Source organism: Gasterosteus aculeatus, chromosome 8, assembly GCF_964276395.1.
Source record: "Gasterosteus aculeatus chromosome 8, fGasAcu3.hap1.1, whole genome shotgun sequence".
Taxonomy (NCBI): domain Eukaryota; kingdom Metazoa; phylum Chordata; class Actinopteri; order Perciformes; family Gasterosteidae; genus Gasterosteus; species Gasterosteus aculeatus.
The window spans coordinates 19398444-19417935 of NC_135695.1; the positions used below are offsets into that span (position 1 = coordinate 19398444).

General features: G+C 48.7%; 2 protein-coding genes across 4 annotated transcripts in view; both read right to left on the minus strand.

Moving 5' to 3' along the window:
- Window positions 1-15209, minus strand: part of unc13a (unc-13 homolog A (C. elegans)) — a 33825-nt gene extending 18616 nt beyond the window's left edge. The window contains exons 1-19 of the mRNA XM_078108605.1: window positions 14817-15209; window positions 11333-11362; window positions 11123-11222; window positions 9932-10049; window positions 9693-9816; window positions 9182-9252; window positions 8894-8948; window positions 8358-8387; window positions 7834-8023; window positions 4671-5510; window positions 4408-4501; window positions 3674-3720; window positions 3448-3526; window positions 2334-2339; window positions 2138-2212; window positions 1812-2031; window positions 722-949; window positions 359-500; window positions 22-191 (exon numbers count right to left, since the gene is read on the minus strand). Coding sequence (XP_077964731.1) covers window positions 22-191; window positions 359-500; window positions 722-949; window positions 1812-2031; window positions 2138-2212; window positions 2334-2339; window positions 3448-3526; window positions 3674-3720; window positions 4408-4501; window positions 4671-5510; window positions 7834-8023; window positions 8358-8387; window positions 8894-8948; window positions 9182-9252; window positions 9693-9816; window positions 9932-10049; window positions 11123-11222; window positions 11333-11362; window positions 14817-14838 — 2641 coding nt within the window. The 5' untranslated portion in view covers window positions 14839-15209. The remainder of the gene's footprint in view (window positions 1-21; window positions 192-358; window positions 501-721; window positions 950-1811; window positions 2032-2137; window positions 2213-2333; window positions 2340-3447; window positions 3527-3673; window positions 3721-4407; window positions 4502-4670; window positions 5511-7833; window positions 8024-8357; window positions 8388-8893; window positions 8949-9181; window positions 9253-9692; window positions 9817-9931; window positions 10050-11122; window positions 11223-11332; window positions 11363-14816) is intronic.
- Window positions 15210-15814: 605 nt separating this feature from the next.
- Window positions 15815-19362, minus strand: hmg20b (high mobility group 20B). 3 transcript variants are annotated; one of them, XM_040184337.2, is made up of 9 exons: window positions 19243-19362; window positions 18802-18956; window positions 18150-18350; window positions 17762-17882; window positions 17585-17637; window positions 17415-17481; window positions 17011-17226; window positions 16734-16866; window positions 15815-16489 (listed from the first exon to the last, which is right to left on the minus strand). In XM_040184337.2, the coding sequence occupies exons 2-9, from the start codon at window positions 18880-18882 to the stop codon at window positions 16477-16479; spliced, it is 885 nt and encodes a 294-aa protein (XP_040040271.2). In that variant the 5' UTR covers window positions 18883-18956; window positions 19243-19362; the 3' UTR covers window positions 15815-16476. The 3 variants fall into 3 exon arrangements, with proteins under 3 accessions (XP_040040271.2, XP_040040270.2, XP_040040269.2); XM_040184336.2 differs by having other exon boundaries at window positions 18150-18389; window positions 19243-19313; XM_040184335.2 differs by having other exon boundaries at window positions 18150-18392; window positions 19243-19313.
- Between the last annotated feature and the right edge of the window lie 130 nt (window positions 19363-19492).

A 19492-nucleotide genomic window follows, 5' to 3' on the forward strand; every position in this document is an offset into this window, starting at 1 on the left:
CTGCGAGGCCCTCCCACTGACCCAGGTTGTACCAGACGTCCATCTCTCCGCTCAGGGTGCGGACCTCGATGATGGTCTGGCCGAGGAAGTCGTCCGACTCCCGCTTGAACTTCTGCTTCACGCGGGACTTGATGTCGTCGTCCTCGTCCCACACTCGCACCTTGATGCGGTCGGAGGAGTTGTGACACTCGCTGAAAGGGGACAGGAGACCAGACGGGTCGACCGTCACGACGCATTGTTTTGAGCGAAAAACGACATATTGGATGAATAGACCTTTAAGCGTCTTGGGCCTCTAAAGAAAGGTGTTTTATTTGATGTAATACTGGTGGTTAAAACTTCTTTAAAGTTCTTGACTCACAAGTTAAATGTCTCCTCCCACACCGGGTTGAGGTTGCCATAGATGGTCTTGGTCCTCTTTTTTGTCTTTCCCACCTGGACGGTGACGTAAGGATCACTGGAGCCGGTTTTATCCTTGGCTTGTAGACCCTGAGCACACAACACTGGGAAGAAAGGGAGAAAAAAAACAAAGCTAGTCAGCCGCTGCGCGCGATTGGAGGCAAAAAGACGGCTGCTGAATCGCCCGACCTTATTCTCTTCTGCCCCACAAACACCCCCCCCCCCCCCCCCCTGCCGTGCGCCGTCCCTGCTGACTTTGATGCTGACGGCGTCGGACGGCTCCGTTCGGCGACCCGTTTCCAAACCGATTGGACTCCCCTCTCACCTGTGATGCAGATCTTGGCCGACCATTTAGAGGTGCCGTCCAGGACGCTCTGTTTGATCTGCTTCATGTGGGTGACGTGCGTGGCCTTGGGGGCGGCGAACACCTCCTGAATGAGTTCGAAAATCTCCGGTTTGTTTCTCTCGCGGATCTTCATGCGGTCTTTGAGAACCATGATGATGTTCTGGGTTCGGTCCTCGGCGCCGTGCTTGGAGCACTTCTCCGCGGCTCCTGGTTACAGTGAAAATCACAAGGAGAAACAACAGGGTTATAAGTTGGCTCTCGACGAATAGAATAGCAGAAAATTGCAGGGTGCTTTTCTACAAATCATAGGGAAATTTGAAACAGAGTTCTATTTAGAATTTAGAGCAGATAAGAAGACTGCGTAGGTATATATATTTATATATATATATATATATATATATTGCATGAATGAGAGGCGGGCCCACTATGCTGAGTGAAAAAAGAGCCAGGAAGAGGTGGATGACAACAAAAGACAAACGGCTTTTAATATCCTCTCAAGAAAGCAAGGAGGTGTAGGAGGGGGATTGAAGCTTGGCTTTGACGAATAGATTTAAGAGGAAATAGATGGACTACAGTTTACCATCATTAATACAAGAAAACGGCAGCAACATCTGCACGACGCCTCGAGAACATAAAGTCAGCAAATGGTTGTTCAGCTACTGTAAAAATGTCATGCTGTATTTGATCAACATCTCACACTGAAGACCATGTGATAAGACTGATTGGGTTGTTTTTATGTCATTATTATTATTATTATTACTGTGGATTTTTCTATAAACCCAAAACCTTGTAAGAAATACAAATGTTTCCTACCTTGCAGAGCGTTGGATGAACAAGCTTCCTGATGAACTTCACTTTTCAACCGTTGATAAAAGTCAGGCTCCCTGTTCTTCCTCGTTTACAGTCTTTACGCTAAGCTAAGCTAACGGTCTCCAAGCTGTGGCCTTATATCTAGCACGGAGAGATGAGTGTGTTTTCTTACCCATTCATCATCCCATTTCAAATCCAGCTTATTACCGGTGCCTCGGGGGCTAGAATGAAGGGTGGTGGCGTTTGACTTTTGGCTTACTTTGCAGACAATCGGCGTTGAGTAGGTCTTGGCACTTCTCGTGGCACTTGACTCCGCACTCGGTGCAGCGCATGCCCTGGCGGGCGATGCCCCACAGCAGCCCCTCGCACTCGTAGCAGTAGGTGGGCGTGGTGGCCGTCCACACCTCGAAATTGTGCGGCGTGGTGCAGGAGATGGGATAGATGAGGGCCTGCAGGGTCTTCTTGTAGACGTGGCTCTTCTACAGAAGAAGAGAGAGAGAGTGCAGGGGGGCAGCTCGAGTGTGCTAGAAGGACCTTTGACCCGACGTGGGATACTCTGAATAAATAGTGTAAAGGAGCACTGACCAGTTCTTCGTTATGCAGGGTGCTGGAGGTCAGGGCCGAGGTGATGCCAGCCTTCCTGGAGCTCTGAACCAAGGACTGAGTGACAGGATAGCGGACGGGTCAGTTATTCTCAGCGCCCATCCCCACATTTTTTTAGACAAAGAAATTGTTCCCCTGAATGGTGTTCAGTGTTTTGAAAGAAAAGGGTGTAACTCACCATGGCCTGTAGCGGCGCAGTGAGGGTGGGAGGGACAAGGGATGAAAAGTAATATTAGAAAAGGGCAAGACAGACGAAGGGGGATTATTCCATAGAGAATAGTTGAAAAAGGATGCATTTATTGCACATACACAGTATTTATTGACTTGGAGAGAACGGACACCCACATTAAAATAGAAAGTAGAATCTACAGTCACATGTGAAGACCTTAAGGGAAGGAAGTCACAGGCAAGCAGAGCTAAGTATTTGATATGTGAACGGAGCGGCCTGCCATCAGGGCTCATTAAGCCGCGGCCGCGGCACCCGGTCCGATCAATTACCAGAGACGCCCCAACGAGCTGCGACAGAGCGAGGCAGAGAAACACCGCGGCACCTGCCTGTGAGGCCCCGTCAGCGCCAAGTCAAAGGTCATTATTAATGAAGACAGCCTCTGAGCAAACTACGTGTGTGTGTGTGTGTGTGTGTGTGTGTGTGTGTGTGTGTGTGTGTGGGGCGAGGCCTGAACAGAAAGAAAGCAACCCGAGGGCGGCCCTCTTACTGTGGCAAATGCTTTTTTTTTTACCCCACATTTCTCTCCTGAGAGCGGATATTGTCATTAGCTTTAGTGATGTAATGTACTATTTTTGTGTTTATTGGTGTATAATTAGTATTTTGGACAAGCTAACCTGCTCATTCGTCTTTGTAATAGAGCAAAGTAATCCAGATAAGGTGACGTCTATGAATATGTGACTCCCAGAGGATTTATATTTCTTCCTAGGCAATGTGAGGGAGACACAGGGGGGCGATGGCAGCATCAGGGCAATGAAACGGTCTGTTATATGACAGCAGTGTCAGTCATAAGAAACATCTGGCCGTGCCAGTGGGTCCTCGGACCCTGCAGGTCCAGTATATCGTATGGTAGCCGTTGAGGATGTAGGGCAGTGGGGCATAAGGCAGTATGGAAGAAAAGGTGGAAGGTAATCAGATGTGAAAGGGCACTTTGAGAATTACACGGGAAACGGAAGCAGGTTTTGACGTATGAGAGCTCTCGCTGCGGAGCTGAGCGGTCGATGGACCGGAGAGATGTGACACACAGAGTCACGGGACGTTTGAAGAGGTTAGCGCAGAAGCTCACCAGATCTCTGACGAGAGGCATAGCTTTTCTCTTCCTGAGGTCGGGCATACTGTCAATGCTGTACAGAGCGCCACCCATCCTGGAGATGGAAACATGCACAGAGCACCTTTCAACATTAGCTAACGAGGATCCATTATACAATAGACACGTGCGGTTATGATGACCATGAGCTGGCGAGTTATAAATTTGCAATGACCTCAGTGGTAACAGCATCATGGTTACTTACCCCGCTGATAAAAGCAGAGAGGCGATGCCGACACTTTCTCCTCGGGCCTGGAAGAGAGAAACCATAGGAGGCACTGAGAACAGCAATATCAAGACATACTGTAGGGTGCTGGAGTGAAAGCGTTCCCAAAACTCATAAATGAGTAATACAGCAGTGGTATATTGAAAGTGGAATGGGGGCGATAACGAGGAGTGTGGAATCGCTGACATCAGCAGTGGCTTCTGTGCATTTGAGAATCAAGGAAATAAAAGTAGATTAGAGCCAGATGGGGGGTCCACGTGATCACTCGTCTAATTGTGTCTGCGTCTGTGAGACGTGCGAGGGCTTACGGCGTCTTCCTATGTGTGGCCAACGACGCGGGTCGTTAATATCTATGAGCTGCACTGGAAACATGAAATAGAAATCAGATTGATCAACACGCCACCGAGCACACCCACCTGAGCGTCGCCCCCAGCCGCGGGGAATCGGAATGGACAACATGCAAATCGCTACGAGGATGGCAAACAACTGAAAGGGAAATAATGAAACAGCAAAACGGGGCAAGGGGTGAACAGGAAACGATTAAACACACGAAAAAACGCATCCACTGCATTAACCAACAAAAGCTGAAACAAAACACATTGACAGTAGAACATGCAGAGACCGATGCAACAAGTCACTGAGCTCAAATAGACGTATGATTTAAACCAGAGCAACAAAAGAAACACACACACACACACACGTGCAGGTTGTACCTCTTGCAGCTGTAGCCGCACTCTGCTGAAAAGGCGAAGCCAGTTGGATTTGGCTCTCGCGTATCCGGGTGGCAAGACTTCCCTCTTTGGGAAGCTAGATGAATGATTGAGGGGAAAAAAAGGTTATTCGTATACGGGCTCTTTGTTAGACGATGTAGTGAATGTAGAGTCATTCTGGAGAGAATTATCTGATAACATTTATCCCGTTAGAGTAAACATGAGTATTAAAAATATATATAAGATATACACATATAGGCGTTCACCTTGAGACCGGCTGCTCCTCCAATCTCTCCTCCAGAGCCGGAGGAACGCTCTCTGCCGCCGGCGCCGCCGGCTGTTGCTGCTGCTGCTGCTGCTCGGGGGGCCGAGGCCCCTCCGGCGGCGCCTCTGGCTTTGGTTCGGGCCCTAGGAGCTCGGTATCTGGAGCTGGCGCCTGCGATGCCGTCGCTGGGGTGAATGTGGTGGTGGTGGCGGCCGAGAGTGCCGGCTGGGCGGGGGCGAACAGGGCCTTGGGGGCCTCCGCCCCGAAAGCGGCCGGCGCGTCGCCCTGTGTGGCCGCGGGTCGGGGGCCTCGGAGCTCCTCGTGGGCCGGCCGCTGCTGATGCAGCGTGGCCTGCTTCTCCAGCGGCGGCCTGGCGGAGGACAGGAGGTCGGGGGCCGGCGTCGGAGCGGCGGCGCTGCTCGTGGGCGTCGGGGTGTAGGGCGCCTCCTGCTCTTCACCGAGAGTGCCGTCGAGGGGATACATCTCCTCTTCTTCCTCCTCTTCCTCCTCGAAAGGCATCTCCTCCTCATCCTCGTAGTGGTACTCTCCTCCCTCCCCGTAGAGGTTACCCTCCTCCCCGGCGTACAGCGCCCCCTCCTCCCCTCCGTCTTTCAGGTAGCCGCCCTCGTCGCTGTAGACGGCCTGGGGGTCCTCACCGTCCCACACCGGGGAATCCTCCTTGCCGTAGCTGACGGAGGAGTGGCAGGAGTGGTAGGAGTCGTTTTCATCGTAGAACTCAGAGCCTCGCAGGCTCCCGCCGTCCTCGCCGACAAACTCCTCGCTGAGCTGAGAGCTGCCGCGGCTCAGCTCGCCCGACGAGGCGTAGCGGCTGTCGGTGGGACTGAGGGGGGGGGATACGGACACTCGTTAGGTAGACACAAACGGAAAACTGGGGGAGTTTCCCGCACAATGAGGAGCTCAGCTGTCACAGTGACACTGTCGGGGACGTGTGTCTGATAACCAATTAGAGCAGAGGAGCATCTTTATCCAACCAATGAGGGGGGAGGGCGGGGGGGGGGGGGGGGGTTGGGCTAGTGATGCATCGATGCATCTACGAGGAGAATCATCTTTTTAGTAATAGGTAAATACAGAAACACACAGCATACAAAAGCACACGATTAGCAAAAACACGAGAAGACATTTTGAGTGAATCAGATATGTGAATGGACCTATTCAGGCTGTATTACCCTGGCAGAGCAAATAAGATAAAGAAGGGAATAACATTTATTCACGATGATGAATGTGGCTATTAGGCATCGAGGCAGACCATGAGTCACAGAGAGATTTGAGACGCATGCAAAAGAAAATGCTCACACACACACACACACACACTGATTGTTTTGTCCGTATTGATTACAGTCACGCTGGTTCAATAACTTATGGTGCGGCAGCAGTAAAGGAGGGAACCGTGTTGTGGCTTTGGGCTGTGAGCCAGAGGGAATACACAACGAGCACTCACACAACCCTGTTCTCTCTCTCTCCCTCCGTCGCCCATCTCCCGATCTCTCTCTCATCCAACACAAAGACGGACACAGACAGAGACAAATGCTTGCATAACGCACGGGTCTGCACACATGTCTGCCCCGCTTCTTTGCAAGAAACAGAAATGAAACGATGAAGAACATGTACCTAAGTGCCTCTTGAGGCTGCCCCATACTCGGGCCTCATGCTGTCTTAGTGGAAACAAGTGGAAATTAAATGTTCATAATTAACAAGTGCGGGACACCCAGGACAAGACAGGGCTCTTCTTAAGATCTCACACGGAGGAAGAGGCTGTAATAACAGGCTGCCGCAACACCAGATTCTCTCTCTCACACACACACACACACACACACACTCCGACAATTAACCTCTCTGTCTCTGACTGAGACGACACCCACACACAGAACCCGTCAACCCCTCACCCACACACAAAAAGACACAAAACTGCCGAGTCTGACAAAGGCAAAGGATGAGAGTGATGCATCATTTGTGAAAACAGATTTGTGATTCTTCGCCAGGAGGGAAACAGCAGCCGTAGATGCAGGCGCACTAGTTTTTTTTTTCTTCTGTACAATAGTTCATATACATATACAGGAAATAGAGTAAGAGCACATGCATGCAAGCACAGCGAGCGAAGGGGACGGGACAAGTCCACCACTGACGTCACAGCGAGACGGGAGTCACAGGCCGGAGCGAGAGCGGGAAGGAAAGAGGAGGAGTTGGAGAGGAGGTACAGAGACCCACCTATCGGACAGCGAGCGCCTACTGTCTAGAGAATACTGGCGACTGGTGCGCCGGCTCGACCCCGAGCCGGAGTCGATTTCGCTGCGCCCGTTGGTGGCCGACTCTAAACTATCATAGCGTCTGGCAGGAGGAGTAAGGAGGGAGGCATAGGGGGAGAGGGGAGAGGTGGGAGAGGAGCATCAGTGCAAAAAGAAAGATCTAACCAAGCTGAGCCTGCACGTACTGGTCATACTGGCCATTAAAAGATTATTTTCCCTTGTGCACACAGTGTAAATAACGTCTTTCTAAATGAATACCAGTGAAGCAGAGTTGTTTAACTCAGTATATCTCTCTATCTATGTATTGGAATACTGTCCCTCCTCAGCTCAACAAGGAAACACAAAGAGGGCATTTTGTGTTAAAAACACTGTCCCTTTGGAACGGACCACCTTCATTGTGTCCCCTACTTGTCACCTCGCACTACAAAGATGCATTTTGACCTTCTGATATCTGGTAAAGACCTTCGGCTTCAGCTTTTTGTAGCGATGCATGAATTAAAATCATCTGCCACCTTGCAAAAATATGTTCTTACTGCTCTTACTCTCTGCACAGAGAGCTGCTACATGGGGTTTTCACTCACCCGACATGCACACGCGCATTCACACATGCACACAAACGATAACCACAAAAGGCCCACTTCATACTGCCCCAGCGTGCTTGTACACACTGAGGCCAGGGTTCTTCTAAAGAAGAGGAGAGCACAGTGGGCCCGAGCTGCCTCTAAATAGGAACATCTGCTGAAGATGGCCACTGCGATGTTACAACTGATATTACAACATTCTTCTTCTGGTGTTCTTCTCATCCAAAACAAAATGTTTCTCCTTGGGGTTTTTTTGTGTTTTTTTAGGGAAAGGAAAACACTCAGCTGTGGCTCGGCGGTGCCTGCAGGCGCTCCTCACCTCACGGCTCTGTGGTCGTAGTCCAGCTGGTGGATGTCTTGGTTGTGTATGTACTGCTGCTGCCTCATGGGGTACTGGTGCATGGAAGCGTTGGGCTGCGAGGTGGTGTAGTAGGGAGGTGGGATGCTGTTACTGGTCTCACTGCGGTAGTCGCTGTCCCGGTCGTCCACGGCGCTGTCCGGATCCTCGTCTGTTCACAGGAAGAGCGACGACGGGACAGAATGGTATCATCAGAATCGTGGAGGAGGAGACCAAAAAATAAACCTGTGGTTGATTTACCATCCTATAGTCCCAACGTATGTGCGTCTTCACCAAACACCACAGAGATCAATGCACTTCACTGAATCTAATTCTACCAGATTGACTTTGGAGAATTCAGATTTGAGCCGAGAGAGAAGTTCAGAAAGGACACATGGAGAGAGAAATATATTTTATGGCTGCCTACGGCCTCTGAGGGGAACTAAACAATATATACATGTAGACTTACTCCAAGCCACAAGAAGAAACGCATTAAAGAAACTTACTTTGCTGATCTCCCCACAGACTCCAATTACCTGCAAGGAGATAAAAGCCAAAAGAACCAATTAGGTTCGGGCGGCAAATTAAACAGATCACGAAGCCGAATAAACAAAAGTGGAAAGATTTGCAGAACTGAGACCTCATTATTTAAAGATAAAAAGAGCAGCGGGTCCACAAGTCAGCGTGCATGTTCGGATATGTGTAAGGAGTAACCACACGCGCGAGTTCTACAGAAAAAGCTTGGATCCAAACAGGCTTCAGTACAGCTGCCGCTGGCCTTGGTGCTGCTAAGTAACTAAGAAGAGAGAAAACACACACGCTGGCATCGTCTCCGGACACACAAGCCACAGGTACGGTACGGGCTTCACACACACTCGCTCCGCGTGTCATCATAACCCGACAGGCTGTCAACCAGTCGCATTTCAGTCCTCATCTATCACACACGGAGCACCTAGAAGTCATTCTACTCGTGTTGAGGAGAGGAGGCATAAAAAGGACACAGCGGGAGGACGGAGGAGGCGGACGCAGAAAGGACACTCACAGCACTGTGTGGTCGGCGCATGGAGCGGTCGCTCCTGTTCTTCTTGGTCGGCATACTGAGAGTGAAGGTAAAAAAAGACAACACACGTCTTAGAATATGAGATGCGGCACATCTGAGGAAACTCGCCGCTAAGAATATTGACTCCATGCAGCCGTGGAGTGCAATTGGAAAGAAACGAAGAAAGAGATGGAGCGGAAACATTGGGTGGCAGAAGGATCGTTAAGGAAATGTGAGAATAAATGAGAAAACGATAGATGACAGCTGGCGGAAGGGGTTGAAGCTTCTTACGTCTTGATCCCTCATGGCGTTTAGCTGTTCAAGTTTCTTGGCCCAGTATCTCGCCTCTTCCTCGGGAATGTCTGCAGCACGCAACGCAAACACACGTTACTCTATTCAGCTCATCAAATATACATCAGTCTTTACATTTCAGCATTTTGTAAGCGCTGGAAAAGAATCAAAGAGAAATCCAATTGATTAGTTTCAATGTTGGGCCAACAGTATTTAATGGAAATGGATTTTAAAAGCAGTCTGAATTGAAAGCACTCCGTGTAGTGCTATTTGATTACTGCTAGCAGCGACAGCGCAGTGAATAGGAAAGTGTTTGGCACATTAACGGCATGCTGTAGCTGTTGTTTACTACAGCATGCCGTTGTAAACGTAAACCCCAAGCCCTTTACGTTGTAAAGGGCTTGGGGTTTACTTTACATTGTGTTTGCACACATTCGTTGCATCTGAAATGTACCACTTATGATGCATAGAGCACCAGGTGGGATGAGCACCGCGTGACGGAGGGCCTGACCTAAGGGCAGTTCGAAGCGCGTGTCCAGCAGCAGCCTGTGGAAGGTCGGGTCTTTGGTTCCACAGATCTCGTTCTCAGCCATGATGGCGTTGGAGTCCAGAGTCAGCCACTGGCCCGGACCGTCCTGCGAGAGGAATGAACGAGTGAAAGATTGCGAGCGGCATCGCTTGTCGGCCAAGCGTCGGCTATGAACGGGTTCCCGGAGAGAGGAGGGGGGGGGGGGGGGAGGGGGCGCGTACCTCGTTGGACTGCCGTATGTTGCTCAGGGGGATCCATAAGGTGCCCACCATGGTGTCCCAGATCAGCCCTTTGTTCCACACCTCCACTGTCAGGCCCAGATCCAGGCGGTTTATTTCACTGCTCGCCAGCAAAAACGAAAGAGACGGATTAAGAAAGAGAGGGATTAGTTGGGAGGGAGAGGTACGGGGAAGAGGAGGAAATGACACAGAATGTAATAAAAAGCTGAGTGGAGGCAGCCTCGTATGAAGACACATCACTGCACAGAGAGCTTTCAACAGAAATACGGTTCTGCAACATCGGAAGCTGCGCTTAAATCTGGAGATGGATGTGCCTTGTGATTCAATCTGCAGAGGGATATGAGTCACTCGTGAAGATGGAAGGAGGAGGTGATTGTCGGGATGGCAAAGTGAGCACAGACAGGACAACAGGAGGCAGCGACTTTATTTACGTCTGACAACATTCATCCGAAAAGTCATCGTTGCTCATCTTTCCAGCAAGCGCCACACCATTAGGACCACAATGCAGCAAATGTAAATAGTGGTTACAAACCTGACTGGCAGATTTTCAGCTCACTAAGCATCTCTTATTGTCAGGCTTCCCCGAGCTCACTGGCTGCTAATTCGAACGCTAATAATATCCACGGCTCTGATATGAAAACACATCGTTCCGTTTCCTCGGCAGTCAAAGAGCGAATCTGGCAAACGGCCGAAATGTTTGTGTCGCGTCACAAACGTGGGTAAAGGTGAGGAGGAAGTGAGTGACAGAAATACAAGAGCTGTTGTTATATAAGTAAAGAATAGATTAAAACATAAAAGCAGTGTCGTCGGTTGTCTTTAGCTTTTCTCCTACGGAGTCAGTTTTCTGTCTCGGTGTAATGAACCCTCCACGCTGGTTGTGTGAACTCTGCTGGAGCCGGGTCATCCTCGGCCTCTTCAAAAGGAGAGAGGAGGCAAGAAGACCAGGGCGAAAATAACTCCCTTTAGGAAGCATAAATGTCACAGCAGAGCCTGCTCTGTGTGACAGCGTTCCCTCCTAATTTAAAGGCTCTCATTATTATTTGCAATACTTTATTGAATTAAAGCCCGTGCAAAGTCTGGATGCCAATCATAAGCAACGAGGCGCCGGCAGCTTCGCGGGAGGCTCAAAATAAGGAAAGGGGCCGAAGATGTAGAGGGCAAAGAAGCACTCACAACATGAAGTCCTGCTCCCAGCACGGCTGAAGGCCGCGCACGGCGATGGTGGTGCTCTTAACATTCTGCACCTTCAGGGTCACATAGGTATTAAATTTCTCTGTGAAAGAGCGAGACATGAACACCATCGGTCATGACACTGTGTGTGATTATAGGAAATGTTTGGATTTTGTTGAAAAATGAGCGACTACTGGATGAGATCCAACTCACCTTGGGGTCCATCGAGCTTGGCTTTCTTCACTGTGAAGGAATTGAGAAAACAAACAATAAGTTAGAAGTGAGCTAATATATGAAAACCGTGGAAGCTTTCCAAGATTTCATATTTCACGGAGCCATTACTCCACCACTTTGAGGGAATCCTCAAAGGCTTTCCTCGGGCCTTTGTTTACAGCAGGATGTGACTTTAACCTTTGATCGGGGCAGGTCTCTGCATGCAGCTCATGCACATTAAAGTAAAGCCGTTTGATTGACAGCAGCGTGGCATTTCAAAAGGGGGCGGGTCTACTCTCTACCTCTATTTCCTTTTTACCTCACCGTTCAAAATGCCACAGTGTCAATATGAAAGCCCGCTTCCGCTAAGCGTCTCTGAGTCACAACTGGGCCAGAGGGACAGTTTGAGGAGGCGTGAGCGGAGGCCGATGCCGGCGAGGAGAGCGGCCGCATACCTCGTCCTCTCTGAGCGACGGGTGCGCGTGTATTCCTGGACGGTCGACAGCAGGGGGGTAAAAGACGGAGCGGTGCCGGAGGTACCAGACTGACTTTTAAATCCGCAGTGACGTCGACTATTCATTCATTATTCATTCAAATCCGGCACTGAGGTATTAATATTCAGATCTCTGGGTGTTTTTTCTTTCTTTTTCCCCTGTCCCTGCTGATTGCCTCTTTTAACTGATACTTATCAAATCTAATTGGACCTCCACATTAATCAGTATTGTAAGCATGTTCATGCTCGGCCGCTAGAAGAATGGTTTTATAATGTACGACTTACAGTCACTGAAACAGGAAGAACTAAACAAATGAATACTACCTGTTGTTCAATCAAGAAACGCTTAAAAATGAGGGCAGCGGAGGTGATGCTGACAAGGAAACACATTCTGAGTGACTTTCTTTGTCACTGGCAGCGCAACACACACAAAAGAATCACTGTGGACAAATTAGCTTCTGGAAATAGCGTCAACCCATCAAACCCCTGGTTCAAAGCGCTTCACTTAAACGCGGTTGCGATTCATGGAGCAGGTGGCGGAGCGAAGTGTTCGTAGCCCCAACTTCAGACTAAATCCACATCCTGGTACTTCAGCCGCAGCGAAGGAAGATTACTCTCAATGGAGGCCGAGAACACAGACTTTGACAAAGAGGCGCTCGAATGAGTTATTCGTCTCCTTCAGACAGTAAACGACGGCTGCACCGTCTCCCTCCGTCTCATACGCGGTCCTCTCCTCAGCACCACCCGTCATCGCTCGCTCCTTCTGCCCCGCCCCCCCTTCCCCCAGCCCACCGCCATGTGGCGAGGAGGCACGTGTGCTCCGTTTCTCTCGTGCTCCATTAAACTCTCTCTCCCTCTCTCTCTCTGTGTGTGTGTGTGTGCAGCCGGATGCGGGCTGAGCGAGCTGCATCCCCAACACTAAAAATAACCGCTTCAGTGTGACATGGGCGAGGAAGAGGGGGGGAGGAGGGGGAGGGTGTGTGTGTGTGTGTGCGCTGACACATCACAGGCATGAGACTAAGCCACCCCTGCTACAGTCACAGAACAGGGGGACGAGTGAAAGGGAGGAGAGGAGGAGTTGGATATTTTCTGCAAACCCTCAAACTGAAAAATGTTGAGTCTCCGGCACTGAAAGGAGAGAATTTCATTTTCTCTCTTCTCTCTCTCGCCGGGGGAAATTGGACAAATGCATTCACTCACACTCCGCTGCACGCAACCTAAAGGGGGCTTTTCGGAGGCCCGGACTTTAGAGCTATTGGGCAATCGGGGAAGGGGGGAGCATGTAAAGAGTATGATGAAAAAACAACTTATTATCACAAAAAGAAAACAACGTTTCAACTGAGAAGTCGTCACGTGCGTCCTCTGGGAGACCCAGTAGTTACAGTAACACGGCAATGCGTTTGAAATGGTAATAAGACGTAGAGCCAGCCAACGGCGGCTCACTGCTGAATTCAATGAATCCTTAAAGTTGTACTTTGTTCACTAATGATCCGCCTGCGTCAGTAAATAGGTGTGTGGATAACGGCTCAACGAGAGGAAGGTGACACTAATGAGGACGTCTCTCCGTTATAAAGTCACCATGCAGGAATTGGCATCTCGCTCCAGAAGGTGACAGTAGGAGCTGAACACGCATGAATTCAAAGCAGCACATCCGGCGGGATCACGGGACGTGGACGTGGAGTAAAAAGTGCTCACATCACTGCTGTGTTTTTCTACTACCAGCCCACGTGAAGAGTAGATAATATCCATGCAGCCCCGGCTGCAGGAATATAACGTTATAAGTGCGCGATGAGAAGAGGCCAGCAGAGACCTAAAATACATTGCGGTTGCTATGCCAACAAAGCCTCGGGACATAAAGGGAATGAGAATGGATTTCAATCCGGACATCTGTGCAATGAGCTCGAGCGCGTCAACAGAGCATCCTCTCCGTGCACACAATAAGTCTGCTGCAACACCTCAGAGATGCCACGAGAGGTTCGAAGGAGTCACTTTCACATCTTTACATCATCTTAGGGGAGGGAACGACGCCAAACCGCCCCCCCGTCCTCAGGCCGCGTGGGCCAAACGGCACCCGGGTTCAAGGCTCAGGTGTTTGTGGAGTCTTCACGATTATAATCCTAGTAAAACGTGAGTTCTTCTGGGATATTAAGACAGTTACATGAGATGTAAAGGAAAACAGTATCTCAGAACGATCCCTGCCATCGCTTGTGCACAATGAACTTCACAGCTATAAGATTCAGATCAGGCGAATAAGAAGTAATAAAAATCCCTGATCACGTGACACGAAATGTTCCAAATCTTCACCAATCAAAACCAATACATTTTCATAAATAACCATACATGTAATTATTACAGTGGCTGAATCCAAGTGTTTAGTGCTGACCATCTTTTTGTCTCTTTTGGTTACATTGTCATCATCCAACAAATGTGAACCAGCGACTGAAAGAAGATCAAAATACGAGACGAAACTAATTTGGACCCGATTGGGGAAATCTGGAATCGTTTTAGAGACCAAACCGGGTGTCATTTTGGAGCGCATTCAGAAGCAGGGATTTATCGACAGAATGCTGCCACCAATCACGTGGCTTAAATAAATATCCAACTGCACGTAAAACCGGTATCTGCTGCACACGCCTTTTTTGGGGGGGAGGCGGAAGGGTTCGCGCAATTACGCGTGGAAACTGAGGCGACAATTAAACTGGTTAACGATCATTTCACGGGGAAGGAGCGGGGTTACTTCTTGTTTTACTATGTTTGACAGCGGCACACACGCCTACTCCACAAATCGGTACCGTGGCAGCGATGGAAGGTTTAGTAAAAGAATATGTCACAGTAACTGAATGGCGTGTTGGAATAACTCCAAACATTCCTGTGGAAGATGTCTCTCCTTTACGCACTACGGACGAGGGGCTCCTTCTCCGAACCGGTGAATCCCTCTGGTGGACACCAGATGGACGATACGCACAGCGAGACACCGACGTGTCCTCTTACCTCCAACACACAGCAATGACATGTCTCGTATGCGCCCTTTAGTCCAGGAGGAGGGGAGGGGGGCTCCGGTTCTTCACCAAGTGGTTAGTCGGAGCACCGTAGCGGGGCTCGGAGATGGAGAGCAGCGTGCCGTCGGGGGCCTGGCAGAGGCTCGTTCCGCCTGGCGGAAAAAAAAAATCCCAACACAAAACGGAATCAAATCGTGGCGCTCGGGGCAGTGAACGCCGGCGTCGCGATCCTCCGCCTTGAACTTGTAATGAATGGCGTGTCCGTCTGAGTATTTCCAACCATCCCCCCCGCCGCCAGCCTCTCCCCCCCCCCCCCTCCTCCCCTTTCCCTCTCAGCTCTCCGCTCGCCAACACACTGCCATCTTGTTCAGCTTCAGCACCGCCGCTGCGCGAACAGCTCCTGGTGGTGACGTCAGAGCGGGGCCGGTGGCGCGGGAAGGGGCGGGGAAGCCGTGACACCGGATTATTGGCCTCGAACCTCTGGGGGATCAACACGTTTTCTCGAAGACATTTTTAGGAAATCCTCAAATAATTATACATCAACACTGTAAAAAAAAAAAGTATATATATATATATATATATGATGATGGTGATTGATTTTGTCAGCACAGTTGGTTAAAGGACATCCATTAAGTTATAGGAGTTGACTGTAGCCTGGAAAGCCTGTTTTAAAAGATTTAAGAGAGTTGGTTAGGTAATGATGACAACACAGCCGGGTGGATTTAGAAGAGTGACGACATGTAGAACGAGCCGAAGATCACTCGTCATCAACTAGTGTTCGTCGGTGAGACCGAGTCAGTCGGGGGTCAGTGGGCTGAAGATCTACCACAACGTTTCAAAGACATGTAGCGGTTTAGGCCGACAGCCCCCCCTGCTGGAGAGCCCCACCCACACAGGTGTATTTGAGAGGGGGCAACGAGTCCAAACGTGAGAGAATTTTATGAACAGTTATATAAAGAAAAAGAACAACAACATTTGGACACATTTACCTTTTGTTGGAAAGATTCTCAGTATTGTTTAATGAACATTTTAGAAAATACATACATACTTCACAAATATAGAATATCCTGAAACAGTTTATCCATTCAATAATCTGTCACCATCAATGCAATTTCAAACATGTAAACCTCAACGTTTTATTTTTCACCCTTTCCAGTTTTTTTTTAAAGTTTTTTTTTTTCTCATGCGTTCTAAATAACACAACACGTTAGCCATAAAATGCCAAATGGCATTTATTGTAAACAAATAATTCAGTTTGTGTTATTGGACAGGTCACGAGCCTGTCGGTAACTGCAGATACTACACCATGAGGTTAGGGTCAACCGTATTTAACTTAATTAAAGCAGATTTTAAAGATGACATTTAATGAAATTCCTGAAGTGTAAAAACCCTAAACCTCGCCAGACAGATTTACGTTCACAAAAACTCATGCGTATCAATACATTTTCTACCGTTTACACATATTCATGAAGAAGAGGCATGTAGACGCAGACTCCGTGTGTGTGTGTTTTTTTTTTTTTTTACTGTTTGCACCTTTGCCTTTACTATCCTTGAGATATCCATATGCTCGGTTGGCCCGGACTTGACCGGACACCGCCAGCCGGCCTCGGGTCCCTCTGTAGCAGGAAGACGCTCGCCAGCTGAAGTCTCCCTCAGAACTTCTCACTGACGAGGAAGTAAAGCAGAGTTAGAAAATGACAGAACATGTTCAGCCATATTTACTATATATATATATGAGTTGGGACATATGAAATTTATAATAATGGATGTTTCAAAACTGCTTGCTCCATGACACCATAATCAAAAGCATTTGTCTGTGTAATGACTCAGATTACTCAGAGTATGGAACAGCAGTGTAGGAAGTAGGAATTCAAGTGCACCCATGAAGATCCTGAACTTTATCAGTTACCTGTCCACCTGAGCGAAGACTTCGCAGAGCTGGGTGACCAGTGCCCGATGCTTGTGAGGGTTTCCCTCCAGCACTCCGCTGAGACGACTCAGGTAGGAGTCCAGGTTCCCATGGGACGCCGTCTCTCCCTTACCTGTTCAGAGACGCAACAGAACCCTTAAATGCTCGATTCCTCTGTCGGAGAAACGTAAGCCAGGCATGACAATTTATTCAATCTTAAGAAAATCTGTGTTCTCTTAAACCAAACAGATCTAGCAGAATAATGTGACATGGTGACCTGGTAGGGGAACCGATGACAGGCTGTTGACCAACGTGTGTTTAATGGTCAGCAGGTTTTGGTGAAGAGCCTGGGTGCGCTTCTCGTCCAGCCCCAGTTCAGCCTCCAGGCGCTCTTTAGCGCTGTACATGTCCTTTATGTGCCGCTGGAGCACCGCGTTCTGCTCCTCAAACTCAATGTTGGCCTTACGGAGCCGTCGCAGCTCAGCCTCTCGAGCTAAAAGCACAACGGAAAAGAAGAACGTACACAATTACTTTTTGCACGGCGCGTTGGATGAAACCTCCTCTACGGTCGGCGGTTTGTTAAAAAAAGCATTTCAGCGAACACAGTAATTGAAACATCTGTCTGGAGCTTCAGCAGGCAATGATATGAGATCATTAGATGTTTTCAGACTCTCCCGTTACCTTTGTTCTGATCGAGGAATTCTTCTGTGAAGATGGGGATGTCGAATCCTCTGGTGAGGTCAGACGCCTGAAGCACACAGGTCGGCAGAAACAACAACTTGGCTGTTTGAAATGTACGTGAAAATTACATTGGCGATAATAGAGGGGCAAGATATGTATGAGTCATGTACCTTTGAGGCCGAGGGCTCTGAACTGGTGCTGATGATAACAGATGGAGTGTCTTCTGAAAGAGCAAAACGTACGTGCACATTACAGCACTGAAATAAACTCGTGTGTCGCGCTGTAACAAGACACATTGATTCGGATTCTGATACAATGAGACGCATGAAGAGCTCAGTGGTCGCCACCTTTCTTGATTCGCTTGTCTTGGATCTTCGCACTGGTGATGTGAAAAGCCTCGGTCTGCTGGTAATCCTTCAGCTCCTGGGCGTACTGCATCTTCTCCCGTTCCGCCTCGTCCAGGTAGCGCTGCCCGAGCAAAGATAACGTAGTGCAACGGATTTAGGAAAATAAACAGGACAGATGAAGCAAATAACACCTGCAGTATTAAATCCACGACTGTAGAAAGCGGTCCAACTGGCTCAATGAGGAAGCATCAGTTAGCGGATGTGGAGACAAAGACCTTTATTTTAGGTTTGATCTTTTTAAAGATGTGAATGAATCACACCGATCAAGATGCCCACTGCTCGCTAAATGTATGATGAATATACTACATTAAAAAAATACACCACACACCTGTTTGTCATTCAGGGCTAATTGTGTCCACTCTGCTCCAAGTCTCTTGGTGATTTCCGGGAAAGGTAAGTCGGGGTATCTGGCCCGCATACGTTCACGGCGTTCGTTGAGGAAGCGGACATATCCGGTTACCGGTGCCTTGGGACCATTTGGCAGAACCTTCTTTCTTTTCTTTCCCTTTGGCCAGCCTCTCTTCTTTGGCTGCAGAAAGGGGGAAAGATGCTCACATGGGGCCAGGGGCTGCTGAGGAGACAAGCAGCATCACCACATAACAGTTATGTTCAATATCAATAAAGAGGCACGCAAGGTTCTCTCCCAACGGATTGGTCGGTAAAGTCCATTTTAACACCAGAAGCAAAAGATGTTTGATTCACTGATTGACAGGAGCAGAAACCATCCACATTGTTAACACATAACACATTTAATTTGAACTATTGTTCAATAATTAAAATAGTTTCCTGTCAATATTATCTTGGATAATAGGTGGATGGAATAATTGTTCATGCTCTAATTTATACACTATTAAAAGAAATCCCACCGCATAACGTTTATTGTGTTAAAGTAAGAGGCATTTCTTTGGATGAGGGTTATGATCTAATCGCACGGTGTGTAGTGTGCAGTTTAACCGTTCAAACAGTGGAACAGCACTCACCTCATCTTGTGGCTGCTCTGCTGAATGTGAAGGCTTCGGCTGCTGCGATGCATCACTCTGCTCCTGTTTGATGCCCCCCATCACCGCCGCTCATGCACCGTGCAACCGGGACGATGGGTCTTTATATTTAAGGGGTCTGGGTGGTGGGGAGAAGCCTGTGCAGAACAACGTATGAGACGTCGGGGGGGGATTTTACAGGATAAGCAGCGGTAAAATTCAGCAATTATTTCCTGGTATGGATGCCTCTTCTTAAGCTAACCTGACTGCTAGCTAGCTGTTAACACACACAACGGACGATAGCCAAACACGAAGCGGATTCAAACTGCTCACTTATCGCTAGAATTTAAAAAAAATAATATAACATGTGTATTTGGACTCCAGACAAGGGCAGATATGTATCATTATTTCTACTTTGGGGGGGATAAATGTCATCTAACTTACCCGTTAATGATTCCCACAGCTAAACAGGAAGAGAACCCTCTCTGCAATCTGATTGGTCCGTACGGAGAGTCATGGTTGGTTGGCTGGATGTCCCGCCCTCGCCCCTCCCTCCCCCTCCCCCCGCACCGAGTGTAACGTATAGTTGGAAAGTGAAAAACATCGATTGGAAATATTGGAAGTACATAGAAATTGTACGAAAGCACAATACTTGAGTAAACGTTAAGTAGCAGTAGCACTAAAATGGCACACT

Coding starts and splice junctions, on each gene's coding strand:
- hmg20b (XM_040184335.2), bottom strand. CDS start 18,882: ATGGGGGGCATCAAACAGGAGCAGAGTGATGCATCGCAGCAGCCGAAG. Junction 17,883..18,149: donor TAGCCCTGAATGACAAACAG/GTGTGTGGTGTA, acceptor TTGCTCGGGCAG/CGCTACCTGGACGAGGCGGA. Junction 17,638..17,761: donor AGACAAGCGAATCAAGAAAG/GTGGCGACCACT, acceptor TTGCTCTTTCAG/AAGACACTCCATCTGTTATC.